The sequence below is a fragment of the Pavona decussata genome, unplaced genomic scaffold (genome assembly GCF_977016875.1).
Source record: "Pavona decussata unplaced genomic scaffold, jaPavDecu1.1 SCAFFOLD_84, whole genome shotgun sequence".
NCBI classification, from domain to species: domain Eukaryota; kingdom Metazoa; phylum Cnidaria; class Anthozoa; order Scleractinia; family Agariciidae; genus Pavona; species Pavona decussata.
In genome coordinates this window covers 801,242-817,239 of record NW_028145502.1, presented here as the reverse complement: position 1 = coordinate 817,239, position 15,998 = coordinate 801,242, and the positions used below count along the sequence as shown (strand labels likewise).

General features: G+C 38.3%; 2 protein-coding genes across 9 annotated transcripts; one reads left to right on the top strand and one right to left on the bottom strand.

Annotated features, from left to right (window-relative positions):
• Positions 1-122: 122 nt before the first annotated feature.
• Positions 123-14,739, bottom strand: LOC146475299 (protein wntless homolog). Its single transcript, XM_085115678.1, has 13 exons — positions 14,518-14,739; positions 11,646-11,915; positions 10,816-10,952; positions 9,829-9,978; positions 9,284-9,420; positions 8,818-8,858; positions 8,200-8,327; positions 7,627-7,724; positions 4,796-4,859; positions 4,220-4,363; positions 3,381-3,519; positions 2,381-2,473; positions 123-1,773 (listed from the first exon to the last, which is right to left on the bottom strand). The coding sequence occupies exons 1-13, from the start codon at positions 14,618-14,620 to the stop codon at positions 1,655-1,657; spliced, it is 1,623 nt and encodes a 540-aa protein (XP_084971804.1). The 5' UTR covers positions 14,621-14,739; the 3' UTR covers positions 123-1,654.
• LOC146475300 (uncharacterized) lies at positions 5,047-11,437 on the top strand. Of its 8 annotated transcripts, XR_014865856.1 has the most exons (4): positions 5,047-6,098; positions 7,415-7,482; positions 9,683-9,808; positions 10,734-10,872. XR_014865856.1 is itself a non-coding variant. In XM_085115683.1 (3 exons), the coding sequence occupies exons 1-3, from the start codon at positions 6,092-6,094 to the stop codon at positions 11,120-11,122; spliced, it is 207 nt and encodes a 68-aa protein (XP_084971809.1). In that variant the 5' UTR covers positions 5,047-6,091; the 3' UTR covers positions 11,123-11,437. The 8 variants fall into 8 exon arrangements, 5 of the variants coding, with proteins under 5 accessions (XP_084971809.1, XP_084971810.1, XP_084971806.1 ...); XR_014865857.1 differs by lacking the exons at positions 7,415-7,482; positions 9,683-9,808; positions 10,734-10,872 and adding exons at positions 6,642-6,797; positions 11,049-11,437; XR_014865858.1 differs by lacking the exons at positions 7,415-7,482; positions 9,683-9,808; positions 10,734-10,872 and adding exons at positions 6,642-6,797; positions 7,564-7,678.
• Positions 14,740-15,998: the final 1,259 nt, after the last annotated feature.

Sequence of the window (15,998 nt, the reverse complement as noted above, 5' to 3'; positions counted from 1 at the left end):
ACATATTATGCTCAAAATTACACAACATGTGTGAGCGCTACTTCAGATGTGCTGCTCCCAAAAAGACTGATCCAGCGCTACCGCAATATATTTTGAGACAGAACTGATCAGCATGCCCACTGTTCCCTAGAACTCTATCTTTTATCTTGGATTTTTATTTCGTGTCATGACATCCTCAGAAAATATGAACACAGACAGAGATTTTAGAGAAATAGGTTAATATTAAACAAAAAAAATAATAAATTAGATAACACGAACACAAGACACAAACATGTCGTATGCAAAGCATGCTAATACAATGAAACATGCAGTATACTTTAAGCTTATTTCTCATTCTAACTCGAGTCTTGCTTTTGGCCGTTCTTAAAAGAATGTCCAGAGCGTAGCTTAATATATGCACAAAAAGAAAACAAACGTAACACCTAGCGTATTTATATATTAACATGAATTTTAGGTCTGACTGCAGTAAGCTGTAAACAAGCTTCCAAGTGGAGAATTCGTGAATTACATGCGGGATCAACTCATGGCTCGTGCAGCTTTGCGCCTCGAATAACACATTCTCTCAAAACCCACATGGGAGCCTGTTCACTGGATAGTTACAGTTACTGTCTCAAACATTCAAAGCACCGCATTTACTTAAATAAACGCCACATTAATAAAATCAGTTCACCGAGGGGAGGGACACCCTCCTCAGGTTCTTTGGCCAGCGATTGGTCGCCAGGAGAGACCCTGGGAATTCGAAAAAAAATAAATTTTTTGATTGGCTGTCCCGTAATGGCTGTATTGCTTTACCACAGAAATCCTGCGGTATTAAATTTCCAGTTTCCCAGTCTCTTCTGGCGAGCAACCCCGGTCCACAGCCTGAGGATTCTGCGTACGAGATTGGGGAGGAGGCATCTAATCAAACAACGAAGTCATTTATCCTCTCTCCCTGATGAAGGCTGCTATATGTAGCCGAAATATAGGTGACAATAACATCATCAATTTGCCGTCATTTGTGATGGTATATATTTATTCCTGAAGACTGTTCATGTGCAGTTCCTGCTTGTGTAAAGACATTTCTGAATAAGATATTCTTCCGGAGACGACCTAGGCATTATATTTATCTTATGGACGCTTAACATGGCCGGGGAGGAGGGGTGGTCAACTTTAATTAAAAGGAGGCGTTTATTGAAGTAAATTCCGCGACATAGTAAATCGACGCTCCAGACTTATTGCTACATAAATGTACAGAGATCAGGCAACGCGTTTACGACGAAAGCGAACAGCTAGTAGAATTTTACGGCTTCCACCATGAAGAACCGTTCTCACGTTGCTTAAAGTCGTGAGTTTTAACTTAATCTTTTTAATCATTCTGCAATTCACCACCAGGCAGCCTACCGCGCAGTCGCCTTTAGGAAAAGTCGTATTGCGACGCAGGACGACCCGCCTAAGGACCGTGTGGGAAGCTACCACTAGGGAGACATTTGCCGTTTATTACCGAACACTATGTCAAATCTCTGAGAAATACCGTACCTTATTCGCCTTAAATTACTAAAGTATGTTATGTAGTAGCACACAAAGTTTCACAAGCATTACTCAGTTATGCTAAATCCGCGCGGTTTCGTCAGTGAAATAGCTAAGTATACCATGTAGTCGCTTCATCTGTTACGAGTTAATCCTGCGCGGTTTTACCCGCGAACTGATAAACAATGGACTCCTCAGTCTCGCCCTCCGTCAAGCGCACCTCAGTGCGGCTGCGCAACTCTAATCTCTCCTGCTCCTCTGACACATCTGCGAAGAAACAAATAAGGTCACGCAAGGTTCATCACGCAATCTCTCCTGCCCACGAATGGGGCTAATTTTGAGTCATTAATAAAGTTATATGGTTGTTACTTTGGTATTTGCAGGTGAATCCTTATGAGTGGTCATTGTTTAGTGCAAGATTCTGAGCAGTACTTTCCTATGGCGCTGTTCATTTATGCTCTTCAAAGTGGCTCTAACTTTTGAGTCTGTGTATGAAATCCTAAAGTATGACCATTCAAATGAAAGCTACCGAGCAGTACTTTCCTGTGGCGCGGTTCATTACGCTCTACAAAGTGGCTCTAACTTTTGAGTCTGTGTATGAAATCCTAAAGTATGACAATTCAAATGAAAGCTACTGAGCAGTACTTTCCTGTAGCACTGTTTATTATGTTGTGTTAGATGGTTCTAACTTTGGAGCCAGCGGATTAAATCCTTAAATGTGATCATTGAAGTGCAAGCTGCTGAGCAGTATTTTTCTTTGGTGCTGTTTATGATACTGTAGAAGGGTGCTTCTAAATTATCAGTCTGAAAAAGTGTGATCATCCAAGTGAAGGGCTCTATGTCCCATTCACGACGTTTGATATAAGTTATTTACCTGTGGCCGGCGCAGCACTGGACGGAGCATACAAGATAACCACTGCGAATACGTACACGTTCCACAGGCCATAAATACCAGTAAACAGCGCGCCTATGTTGAAAATGAAATCAAGGAACTTCTTAACAACCCACATAATGACTTAAAAAAAGAACAACTAAAATAAGAACTTGTATTTGAATCAGGCTCTTACTCGACGTATGATAAACGTACGGCCAGTATTTTTCCAGTTTATTTATTATTTCTGGGAGACTGCCCTGTGGTACTGTATTACTCCAGTGTGAGCATTCAAGTGAAAGTACTTTCCGATGGTCCTGCTTAATTGTAGGGGGAAAAGGGATGGAGCAGTGGTGAGGGTACTCGCCTCCCACCAGTGTGGCTCGGGTTCGATTCCCGGACTCGACGTCATATGTGGGTTGAGTTTGTTGTTGGTTCTCGTTCTTACTCCGAGGGTTTTCTCCGGGTACTTCCTCCCTCCACAAAAAATCAACATTTCCAAATTCCAATTCGAACGAGTTCCTAGAGAGCTCTTTGGTGTTCGGTGGGTAAACAAATATTACAGCAGTGGTTCTATTTTATTAACTTTTACGTCTGTGAACACAATCCCGAAGTGTGAAAGCCACTAAGCAGTACTTTCCCGTGGTAAAAAGCTGTATTTGAAAGTTTAAATGCTTAGTGCTGGACAATACTCCTTGTGGTGTTATAAGTTTTTCGAACATTTCCGCAAGGAATGTTTACGGAGACCTAAACTCCTTATTTTCTACTTTTGGAGTCTTAGCAGCTAATAGGCCATTTCCGAGTTGCTTTGAACCTCATTATGAGAGCGAGGCAAAGTGCAAAGTTTTTATCATGAAAATTAGTTTTCATTCACATGCAAACAAAACTAATTTTCATGTGAAAAGTTTTGCACTTAGTCTCGCTTTCATAATGAGGTTCACAACAACTCGGAAATGGCCTATTCGGTATCACACAAATATTTTTATAAGAACGTGTATCTTACTTGAGATCTCAGTTGTGGACTCTTCCTCTCCAAATTTCCACTGGGCCTCGTTAACATTAGAGATTATAAAGAACACGACTGTCAGGCCGGCACACAGCACCGTCACTACCATTAAGAATTCAAAACGGTAGATCAACCCCTAAAAAGAAATTGCATGTAGTCAACTCACTCCAAATAGAATATGCTTGGTTAACTTGTATTGGGTAAGTATTACAATTAAAAAGGATAAAAATGCTGGAATTAAAGCAACCGTCGAGTATAGCTTCTGTCTTGTTTGGTTTAGCTATGGTGTTATGATCATAGATGGACATAGGCAGATCGCAATCGGCTATCATCCAATACAGGACGCATTTCGTAAACTTTGCCCCGTTTACTCGGGATAGCCGGTCCCCTAACGTACTGGACTCAATCAAAAGACTCGACTGAGTTTAACTATTTAATCGTTCTCGCGTATCCACTCAGTTACAGCTGATGTGTAAAGAGCTACTCTGAAAACTTGAACCGAAATCCTAATTCTTATACTACATTCTCTACATTGTGATTGGATGTACTAAGCACTACATGTAGCAAAGAGGTCATTAAAGGTTACGTCAATCATGTACAAATTTGTGTCTCCACGATAATGTTGTTGGCAAAAATTAACGTCACGCAAGTAATCACGCAGTCTCCGACACGCAGACGTTCTTTGGTTCGTCACGCCACGCACTCCTTCTCCCGAGTACGTGACGTTAAACGTAACGGTCTCATGAGCCACACTTCTCGTCAAAAGGCAACTGATTCTACTTCTCTACTTCTGATTCTACTTCTTGATAATTTTTTCAACCCCACTAATGACCTACCTGATACTGTAACTGTCTTGCACGTGACATGGTCGGTATCGCAGCTCGCTTACCCCGGATGTTCCAAAACACTCTGAACACCATGACACAGAGAAACAGGAAGTACACGCATGCGCAAATAGCCGCACAAATAATGAAGGCGTACTTGAAAGAGTTAAGAAAAAGGTTGAAGATAGTACTTATTAGAATTAGAGCAGTTTCTACATTAGATATAGTAGATATCAGTGCTTAACGAGGAATACCAGTAAAATGCCCTCGTACCCGTCGAGAGAAAACGCAATGTAATACGTAATGTTTAGTGCAAATTGTCTCGCACAAAAGGAATAAGACACAAGTTACATGAAAAATTACCGAGTGGTTATAATCTGCAACTGACAGATCGCGCATTGCTTTTGTTGCCACAATCGTTGTGAGAAGTAGAATTCGAATATATTCATTGCAACTATTCTGGAAATGGAAAAGTGCATTGTGCGCTGTAGAGTATTCTATTGAGGTATTTTCTCGTGAAATTTAGAAAATACTGGCCAAGTTTAACACCGTCTTGGGTGCAGTGTTATGGTTTATGAGAAAGGATACAGCTAGATTGCTTCCTAGTTTGGTCGCCCAGATTGTATAGAAAGGATTGTGCAGTTGGTAGCCCCTGAAATGAAAGATAAAAGAACATTCAGCTATTCCCTAATTAGTTTTTGAAGATTTCTATTATCATTGCTATTCTCCATCACTCTAAATAGGACAAATTTGACTACAACTACCAGAATCCTTTAGTGCTTCGTTTTCTAAAGCTAATTTGGCTTTTGCCCATTTGGATTACAAAATTTACATTTGGAAAAAACAAAAAACTTAATGAATTCTGGTAGTTGTAGTCAAATGATGCCACCATCAAAACGGCCTTCCCGGCATGCAAACTGACGCTGGCGAAAGACGCATGCACAAACGACTGAGGTGGTGACCTGCTTCAGGGACTGCTATTAAAACTGTTTGCTAAACAGCCTACAACTAGAGCTGCCTTTCATCATTCGCGGGAGTGATGAGCGGCTGCTTAATTCGCAGGGGAGGTAGTGAGCAGTTAATTCTCCACCAATGAATTCATTTGTTTCCACTCATTAACCAGAAGGAGAAGAAACGAAACCGGGACTAATTTATTCCCTCCTTTCTGGTGACTACAAACGGCCACAAACATTCTTGGAACCTGGAAAGTTACCAGTAACAGAAAAAAGCCCTCTAAATTTCCGACGAGAGGAACGTTTTCCTCGTTGCCGGAAATTTCCGAGATTTCCTACTCCAACATATCCACGGCAAATGGATCAACTGGGAAGGTGGTTTATCTCGCCGCCTGAAATAATTCGAATTTAAAACGGAAATTTTGCTCTAATGAAAAAACATCCTCGTATTTTTTTTTTTTTTTTCCAAAAGCAAGATGACAGACAATGCAGTGAAAAGACAAAATGCGTCGCAAAAAAAACTGCAGAATAAACCTGCAAGAAAGCAAAGAAACAGGCGCTGGTAAAATGGCTTTTGTAACAACACTGTAGCGGGTGCCAAGAAAATGGCGCGAAAACACTGCAACAGGCGCTAGGAAAATGGCGCGAAAACACTGCAACGGGCGCGCGACAGGAAACTGGCGCGAAAACAATGCAACCTCTGACAACGGCTCCTGTAACATCGTGTTTGTGAAGAAAGAAATCAAGAGGCATTTTAATCATGCATTACAAGAAATCCGTACATCCAATATCGAACAACTTCCGGAGAAAGAAAATTTAAATACAGTAGCAAACAAGCGAAAACGACGTATCACTAGAAAAGCTTTCAATGCATTGCATCATTGTTCGACCTTGTTCGGCGCGATGTTTACAAGGATTGCACAAGCCGTGAATGCCAGGTAAGATTTCAAAACCACACTTCATGCCTTATGTTTAAGCTTACATTACTTCTGTCAAAGAGAGTATATGGATTGTGAAGAGACGAAACTCTTATTTCCATTTCAACACAACAGCTAATTTTATTAGGCTGAACCTTTGATAAACAAACGAACACAACACGAAAGAACCGTCCAAGTACATGTTTCAAAGTTCTGAGCTGAACAGTTGTACAAAAGCTGAGAGAAAACCCAAACACATCTCTCAGGGTATCAATGTTTTTAATCAAAAAGAAATGCTCGAATCAAACGGCAATATTGGCCATTTACTGACAAAAAATATAAGTCTTCTACTGGGTGACAAGGTATCTACTAGCTAAACAACAAGACGCCATCTTTAATAGCAGAAACTGGAAAAAACAGGGGAAACAATGACTTTGGAAATGAAATGAATGCATGGTTTTCGTTAAGATTTTGCTCAGAGGGGAAATTGCGTTTCCCAGACAGCTAATTTTTTTCTCTCTCTCTCTTTTTTCTTTTTTCTTTTTTTTTTTTTTCAATTTAAAGAAAACATAACCTTAGATTACAATAGATGTTCAACGCAGCTGAGATAAACTAGTATTATCCAAATATTCTAACCGGTTATTTGGCTCACTGCGGCCCGGTCCTGATGAAAACCCTATGGTGAATGCAGTGGACAGAACAAGAATATTACATGTAGAGGTAAGTGAATTCTTCTGCTTCATTTTTGTTTGTTTGTTTGCATGTTTCTTTTTTGTTTCTATTTTGTTATTAGGCAACCACTTTTTTATGCTATGCACATTGATGGAAGAACAAAGTTTCCTGACTAAGACAGAAAGTTTTCAGAAGGAACTCTGATTGGCTCTTCTGTTAAGTTAAGTTTAAGTTAAGTTTTCCGTTGGCCAGCATGTTTGTAATTTTCTGTTTGTAATAATTATTAACTCACACAGCCCGCCTCGATTAGCTCTGCTATATGCAGGCTGTGTGTATTCCTGTAAAAGATATGAATATTTGATAAAGTTGTTGTTGTTGTCTGTTACTACACAGCTGCTCAAAAAAAATTAAAGAAACAAGTACTAAATACTACTAGATACATAGCTGATCTGTTGGCTGTCTAGATCTATATTCTGTTTTCCGTCTATATAAAATAAGGCTTTTTTTTTTGGTGATTTATTTTTAATATTAATTACATCGCAATTTAAACTGCTGTTTTGTTCATTTTCCCACATTCCCCAAATTGAACCCCCTTACAAAGTGGGCTTGATTCCCCTTCCCCAACTTGATCGTTGAAAATTACCTGCCTTCTCTTACCCCCACAGCAGAAGCATTTTGTCTTCAAAGCCACTCTAATAATAATGATGATGATAATAATCCCAAAGATCAAAAGGTACCACTCCATTTTAAACCTCCCAGAAAGTTTCATACATTAGTATGAATGATATAACACAAAAATTCTTGATTTTTTGAGAAATAAAAATCTAGCAAGCAAGCTGATGCATTACTAGTTTCAAAAGCCTATGGATGAACGAACCTCTCACAAAGATCAAAAACAAGTAAACACAGGCATCCAAATCCAATTGCACCAATCTGTTTCCAGTAAGCCTTTAGCCTGTTTCTCTCTGGCTGGTCCTAAGTAAAACAAACTTTATGTAAGTACAAGAAATTCAAGCATCCTTGATTTGTCAACTTATTTTTACCATTACAACGGATTGCTCAAACAATATTGTTTCCCAAAAACGTATGAGTGAAACGTGGTATTTATACCCTAAATTCTGCAAACTTTAAACATGAGAAAATGCATTTACTCTTCACTGACATACAGGTGTACATGTACAGTATTGCAGTGGTTTCATTAAATTAAGGTTTTGTGTGGCAGGCTAGGGCAGCAAATGTGCACAAGTGGGAAAAATTCTGTTTCATGCTTTTTAACTTCTGCATTTAAGAAAAAGTTGGTTGAGGTACATATACTCAAAGCAACTAAGAAAAATCAGATTCTCAGCTGGTCATTTAACCAATGCTTGCCCCTGATACAACTCTGTCAGATTCACACTGTCTGTGTAATGACATCTGCAAGCTATTAACTAGTTATGCATAAGAAACTTACTACAAGATGCTCCCCAGTGAAGATAATCCAAAAAGACATCAGCATTCCATAAAATAGTCCTTGGCGAATGTCAGTCACCAGCAACATGAAAGGCATGTTTAACCAAAGAGTCAACCATTCAAAGGGAACTGAAACATAGTTAATAAGTTAGCAGCACCCACAGAACGTTTGAAGAACTACATGTAACTGAGGTAGATTGGAAATGAACACCACATCAATGTATGCATCTATAGCATTAGGTATACATGTAAGAACAACAGTGACCACCGTCTAAAGAAAGTAGACAATTTAATGTTCTCTAAACTGTCATAAACCAATTATGTTGTTTCCAGAGCCCTACCTTTCCACTTACCCCATCCCCATACAAAGTCAATTTTCCCCAATAAATTTAATTATTAAGCTTTCTACAAAGAGAAACTCAATGCTTACAATAATTATTTTAAAGTTTGACTAAAACCAGTAACATTTAAGGAAATTAAAGAAAGATGTACTCAAACCAGTATAATCACAAATACATGCAAGTACTGCCATTGAGAGAACACCTTTCCCTTGTTTAACCAGAAGTGTATGTACCATCTAGTAAGTATACCTAAACCAGTCTAGTTAGGAAAAACTTACAATTCATAAATGCTGTCACAACTCCCAAAGAAAACAGGGCCCTGCAAACAGGAAATAAAAATTATCAGAGAAACTTCACCATCATTCTGTTATTCTCTAATAAAAAAATGATTCTTTTAGACTCCAGATCTGGAGAATAAAAGAGATAAATCCTTGAAGCTTTAATGGTGACCAGCATGTAATTTTCCGTTACAATATCACTATGTACTCATTTACACATTCAAGTCAAGAATGAAGCAAATGACAACCAAACATAAAATGTTGTAATCTTTAAACAAATTCTCCCAACTGGTACAATAAGGAATATAAGGAGAACAGTTAAGAGAATATCCATTTTGAAATTAGGGCTTAAAGGGTCAAGCTACCCTCATAATACAATCTATAATTTGGGGTTAATGCAGTCTGCAAATTTCACACATTGCACTGCTTAAGTTTTATTTACAAGCTCATTGATCATCAGACTTACTTTTCCAAAAGCACTGTGTCTCTGCTGAGTTTCTTAACTTTCTTGGCAAACCAAATTAGTATGATGATACTTATAGGTGCAACAATAGTCTTGATGGAAAACCAAACCTTGGTGAAACCTCCATTTTGATGAATTTCCTAAAATTCAAAATTTATATACTTGATTAGTTGATTTTGTGCCCACTGCACCTTCACATCCAAAAATCATTATTTTAGTTGTTTGACTCATGTCACTGACACAATAACACAGTGAGTTAACACTGACAGCAAAATGAATGCTCGAGTGAAACACGTGATTGAGATTTGTGATGGCTGTTGTACAGAATTAAATGTTGTTGTGTTTGTTTATTGTCTTGTTCATTCCCTTGTCTTCACAACAATCTCATTTTCTATTTCCAAGAGGCTGGTGGTTATTCCATTTCCATGACACCAAGGGGGCTCTTACTTGAGGGAGGGCACTTGATGAAGGGCAACTTTAATCATACACTGTATGTCATTGGTGAATTGTCTTATGTATGGACTGCAGGTAATCTTTGAACAACTTACCACAAAATGGATGTCTTGCACTTTCCCAATTTCTTGATTTGCTTTGACATAAGGGAGTCTCAAGTTAACCAGATATTCTTCATGGTGTACACTACCCATTTCAAAGAAAGGGATCTCCTCACAGTTGTAGTATCCATCATCACCTCCAGACTGCAAAAAAGAACCAATTTCTCTCATACAAATCCAAGCATTAATTTAGTATTAGTATTATTTAGTATTATTTTAGGAAAGAGTATTTTACTTTAACATTTTTTAAGCTTTTCTATTTTTAAGTCTTTTAATTCTTAGTCAACAGGACCCCATTGATAACATTACTCTATACTGATGGGTTATCCTGTATAAATATTCTATTCTTATTATTGTTATTATTATTATTATTATTATTATTATTATTATTATTATTATTATTATTATTATTATTATTATTATTATTATTATTATTATTATTATTATTATAAGTATTATTATTATTATTATAAGAAATTTTGCCCTGTTTGTCTGAATTGCTATTTTATTGAAATATTTATGCTGCAAAGGTGTTTTTAACTGTCTGGGTTAATTCTAGAGTGCAACACTGCAGAATTATTATTAAACTAGGTATACAAACATCCTGTATATTACTAGGATTTGTATGTTGATGAGTGGCGTATGCACAAAAAAAAGAAATTCATCCCTCAACACAATTTTAGATCCGGCAGCATGCAGGATATTTGTCACATGAACCTCAATGGCCTACAGTTGTATTCCCAGGAGTCCCCTATAGCAAAGGTGGTGGAGCATCTGGACTAGTTAAAGGAAGTCATACATTCTGTACATGGTTTTGGTTAGACTCCTGTCAGGAGAACTTAAATTTTTCCTGCCTATTCCTGTGTTACTGACTAATAAGATGCATCTTTCTCACTTAGGAAGTATACAAGTTGATATTGGGGGAAAATGTATGTGCTGATAGTGCAGCTCAAAGGGTAAAAGCTGCATGGCTTCCCTCACCTGTGATTTGGTAAATTCACATATCAGTGGTCTGTTTTCCATTGCCTTTTGCCACAGGTTCCAGTTATCTGAACTTGAGCTTTTTTTGTTCCTGTATGCCAGGGAAGCATCAAATGTTATAGTGGGGTGGTTTTCACCTGGCAGTGAAAAGTATATTCATGTCAATAAACAAGAAAACTTTAAGTTAAACTCAGTTTGTCACCCAAATAATGATTGAACCCTTCTGATCACAGGCTATAAACCTTCCCTAACAAGAGAGACTATTGTGAGTACAATAGTGGTGATGCCACAAACAGTCAACCTATAGCCTGACAAAGACCAGCAGTAAGCAAGCACCTTTTGGTACATTGTAATATTTACATGTAACACAATTATTTTGTTTTAATGGTGTTCTATTGACAGTACTACTGTGGGTGGAGTGAGTACATGTAGGTTAATTATTTTATTTCAAAACAAGACAGTAAGCCCCACAAAAACATGCTACCATATTATGACTGCCTATGTTTTGTGGTGGCAACCTTACAATGGTGTGGACATATAAATGTGAGAAGGATTGGTGAGTGTTACCTGTTGACTACCAAGGCAATAAGAATGCCTTCTTAAAAAAAAAAAAAAAAAAGAATGCCTTCTTACCGAGGGTAAAGAGAAGATTCAAGTCTGACTATGAGCACTTTGCAGGTGACTTTGTGGAGATGAAAACTTGCACAGATGTGAAATAGAGAGAGGTCAGACTTAATAATTTTACTTCATGGAACTTCAATTAAGTAGATCTAGCTTTTATGTCTGTTTTAAAGAATTTTTTTAGCAGTGCTTTGATATTTCACACTAACTTTTATAATGGTACTCAGGATCATATCCAATATCCAATCTTATTGATGTGGCTACAAACTGGAACCAGCGTGACATGGCTAGACCTGGATGTGGATAGCGTATTGCAAACACAATTTGGTCAGGACTGATATGCCGGGGACCTGTCTCTGCTTCTTTCATGCTGTCTATTCTGTAACATGTTGCTGGATCAAACAGAGTGTCAAACTGCGAAGTAGTATTGGCAACACAAATGTTTGCTGTGTGTGATGTGGCTGTTGTTGGAGCTGGAGCTAAAAACAAAAAATAAATATTTATGTTAATAATATAATAATTTATGTAGCGCTGAGAATATCTCAACTCAGGTGAATAAAATAATGTAAACTGGTGAACCATTAGGGGAACAAAATGTGGGAAGGAAACAGCGTTCCAGAGAAGAGAGCAGTGTCAGGTCAAAAACCTGATCAAATCTGGCTTCCTGACCATTTAACTGGTAAACTTAAAAAGATTGGAGAACCATTCATTGACTTCCTGGCTTTGGAAGTTACCTCAGGAACACAAAGTAACCCTGCAAAGGACTAGCACCCTGTTTGATGGCAAAAGAAATACTTGTGGCTGCTTCATACTACAGAAACTGCAGTTGAGTACTGGCTGATGGAGGGGCTACCTGTGATCCAAGTGTAACTTTTCCATTACACCAGCAGCAAGAAGAAAGAAATACAGACCAAGAGACAAATGGAGAAAATTCGCGGAGAAAGAAAGTTCTAAATGAATTTGGGTGGAACAACTAAAATGATGTGCGACAAGCTAAGACTATACCAGGCTCAGGTTGTTCAAAGGCCGGATAACTTTATCCTGTGGATAAGTCACTATCCGACGGTTTCAATCTGTGCAAATATTTCAGTATTTCCTCTTGTACAAGCGAATATGCATACTCCAACCACAGTTACGTTTGGTAGTGTACCAAAACCTTGGACAACGTTTAACGTGAAGTATAGTTTAGACCCAGAATAGTGCCTTATCCAGCGGATAAAGTTATCCGCTCTTTGAGCAACTGGGGCCAGAACTAGTTTGCACCCCAGGCAACAACGCATTGACCAGTAAATACTGATGATGGTGATGATGAATCAATGCTATTTCAACTCCACAAGTTGCAACAAACATTTTGATCCAACTAAGAGTTGCCAATAAAAGCCAACCATGATACCAAGCCTAAAGAGTGAGTCACCAGATGACTATTGAAGAAAAAATATAACTTGGAGATTTGAGTTCTTAACAGAAGCACTGTACCTTCAAGAGCGAACCCAAAACAATGACTAAAGTTTGTGCCTAAAGATTCACTGAGACACCTAACATTTTACAGCCTGGGCTCCTTACATCTAAGCTGTGGGCCATCTGGGATTGTATTTTTAATTGGCTACCCCACAGAAATCCAGCAGTGGAAAAACTCCAGCACCACAGAGCCTCTTCAGGAAACTTACCGCTGGTGAAAGAGCCTGAGGACACTGGGTAAATGATTATTACTTAGTAAAAAGGCAGAACTGTTAACAGGCCAGCCAATTAAAAAAATTTTATTTTTTTACTTCTCAAGTCTTTCCTGGTGACCAACTACTGGCCAAAGAGCCTGAAGATTCTGGGTATGAAATTGCTCAGATCCAAGAGATTTGGGATTCCCATAGAAAACAATGCCTTCATGAAATGCACGTGTTTGTTGCCAGTTCCACCTTTATAGACTTTGAAGTGGTTATTAGTCATCAGTCAAAGGCTATGCTTTTCATCTGCGGTCATGACAAATCCATTGTGCTGACTCTGTATTTAAAACCCTGTTGTCAATGGACAATGGTGACACAAGAGTTGAAACTGATCTCCAGCAAACATGCATGTTCGAGCACTGAAGAAGGTGAGGAGGAGCGCACTTTGCATACAACTCTTCAGTTCACGGAAAACGTGATAACCATCTTGTTCCCATTTAGACTTTTTACAATCACTAATCATGGCAAATAATACGACTCAACCATGTTTCACAGGAACCCCTTACGGCCTCCTCTTATGGGTTAGAGGGACATGCTTTATCACTAAAATCTAGCTATACACCCCATGCCATCTGACCAAATATTGAATATGCCAATTCAATGCATGAAAAATTAAATTTGCCGAATGCAAAAAGCTGATAAGCATTTGGTAGTCTATTAAAGGAATCACAGTGCTGTGATCAAAACAATTCAATTACTTCATTCAAAGCTAATTGGGGTCATTATTCGTAAGCAGACTGTTCATGGCTCTAAATATTCGCGCATCATTTGCGACGACCAATCGCATGAATGCTGCGTTAATAGTACATGAACTTGTGGATTCAATATATTCAGAATCTTCATAACATGTTCAAACCATTGCAATATCTTCGCGAGATGCAACGATAAAAAGTATTTTAACACCGAACTGGATTACTCGATTAGGATAAATATCTAAATAACCTACCAAAATTAAATCGAGTCGTTCGCATGTTCCAGGCTTATGGGAAAGTCACTGATGAGTCGTTCAAGTGCCATTGTCGCTTTAACATTAATACTGTGCTAGAAGTCGATTATTTGTGTATCTTTAAGTCAAGTTTAATGGATTAGTACTTGTGTAACACAGTGTTAGAGTCAACTACTCGTGAAATTCAATTCGATACATTGTCATGTCATTTATGACCGTACTGCTCACTTTAAAAACCTGCACTCATAGCAAAGACATGACAAGTTCTCGAAGTATCCCTCAGAAAAGCAATACTTCGGGTCATGTGAAGATTCCCGCAAAAGGAATGAAAAATAACGTCGAACAGATGCCTCAGAATGTAATATTCACTTCACGAAGCCACATATTTTCACACAAAATTATTGGCTTCCCACTCACCGATCTTCCCTCCGACGACGAAAAATGTGATTAAAATCCCCATCAAGAGAAACGCAAACGCTAGAAGACTTCTTAGACTTAACGTCTCCAAGATCACAGCCATTTCTAAACAAAAAATGGCGAATAGTTCTCCCGCTAAATCAGCTCAAATGCCGAGGTCTGAAAATTAATCGCATTGACTAGACTCATGTGAAGCGCGCCACTTTTATTGAACACGAAAATAAACTTTCAATAAAGGTCAACCAATCAGATTAAAGATATGAGTTATAATTTCACACCCTACGGGGTCGGACAATAAGCGCTCAGTTTCTTTTGAAAGCGGAACGGTGTTAGCACATTCTTTTTTCGGTAGATCATAGGAATCTCTGGCCTGACGCGCGGCGGTTTCTGCCCAATTTCCTGATAGTGAATAATTGAGGTAATTAGGGGTTGATAACGAATTTCGATACCAGCCTAAACAGCAAGGAACGCTACATTGAAAATTAAATTGTTGTAATGATTAGTTTGATTACCCCTATTCCCTCACATAATTACTACCCGGTGAGTTTCAATAAATAGAAAAACAAAAGGCAAAAGCATTTGCTACCTGATTTCAGGGCGTCGCCTCCGGACTCTTTTATCAGGCACCTGAGTTGACTGTCCGTTGGCGTTTACCACAATAACAAGTTATTTGGCTAAAAACAAATTATACCCTCTTTATCCAAGCATGATGAACACGAATTAAAAGACGAAACGGTTTTCTTCACGGTTTTCTGTTATTTAAGCCTCGGTCCAATTAACTTTAGTGAATTTCATAACAGAATGCAATATATGTATATAATTTATTTCACTTTCATCAACCTTGAAAAAATCAATTTATATAGCATTTGTTACATTTAAAAATATTCCCACATTCCGGAACGGATACATGAATGATAAAAAATAACTGACAATAGCATGGGAGGTAAGAACATCGATTAGTAACTGAGTGGTGGTTATGGGTATGCCATGTGAGAAGACTATTGTCACCTACGAACACCTTTCGCAAAACAAAAGAAAAAAAAATTTGAAATGGGATGCCCACAATGTCAAGTCAATTTGTTAGTGGATTCCAATACCCTGTTGAATTGGAGGACGAGATGTAGTCCTTCTTCTTATTAATGACATTGTTCAGGCAGTACAACTGAAACATTTTAAATAGTCTTTCTCGCTACACGATGGCACACGTTGAGCAAAATGCAGCTTGAAAACAGTCACTGATCGTGCGATTAGCTGAGTCATTACACCCATCCTCAATAGCTGTCATGGAGCGGGCATTTTTATATTGCAATCAAAACAACTCAGTCACGCTAGTTTTAAGTTTTATTATATATATCCCTGATCATTGAAACTTACACTTACTATCCCTATATCATTCAAAGGGGCATGATCATGCTATTTGTTGCAGTAACTTTAACTCTTGCTTATCTTCCCGGGTTATCTTCGACAGGATTGAACGAAAC

Coding starts and splice junctions, on each gene's coding strand:
- LOC146475299 (XM_085115678.1), bottom strand. CDS start 14,620: ATGGCTGTGATCTTGGAGACGTTAAGTCTAAGAAGTCTTCTAGCGTTT. Junction 8,328..8,817: donor TGTGACAGCATTTATGAATT/GTAAGTTTTTCC, acceptor ACTATGTTTCAG/TTCCCTTTGAATGGTTGACT. Junction 3,520..4,219: donor CAAGACAGTTACAGTATCAG/GTAGGTCATTAG, acceptor ATTTCTTTTTAG/GGGTTGATCTACCGTTTTGA.
- LOC146475300 (XM_085115680.1), top strand. CDS start 5,800: ATGGCGCGAAAACACTGCAACGGGCGCGCGACAGGAAACTGGCGCGAA. Junction 6,099..9,682: donor GCACAAGCCGTGAATGCCAG/GTAAGATTTCAA, acceptor TCTATTTCCAAG/AGGCTGGTGGTTATTCCATT.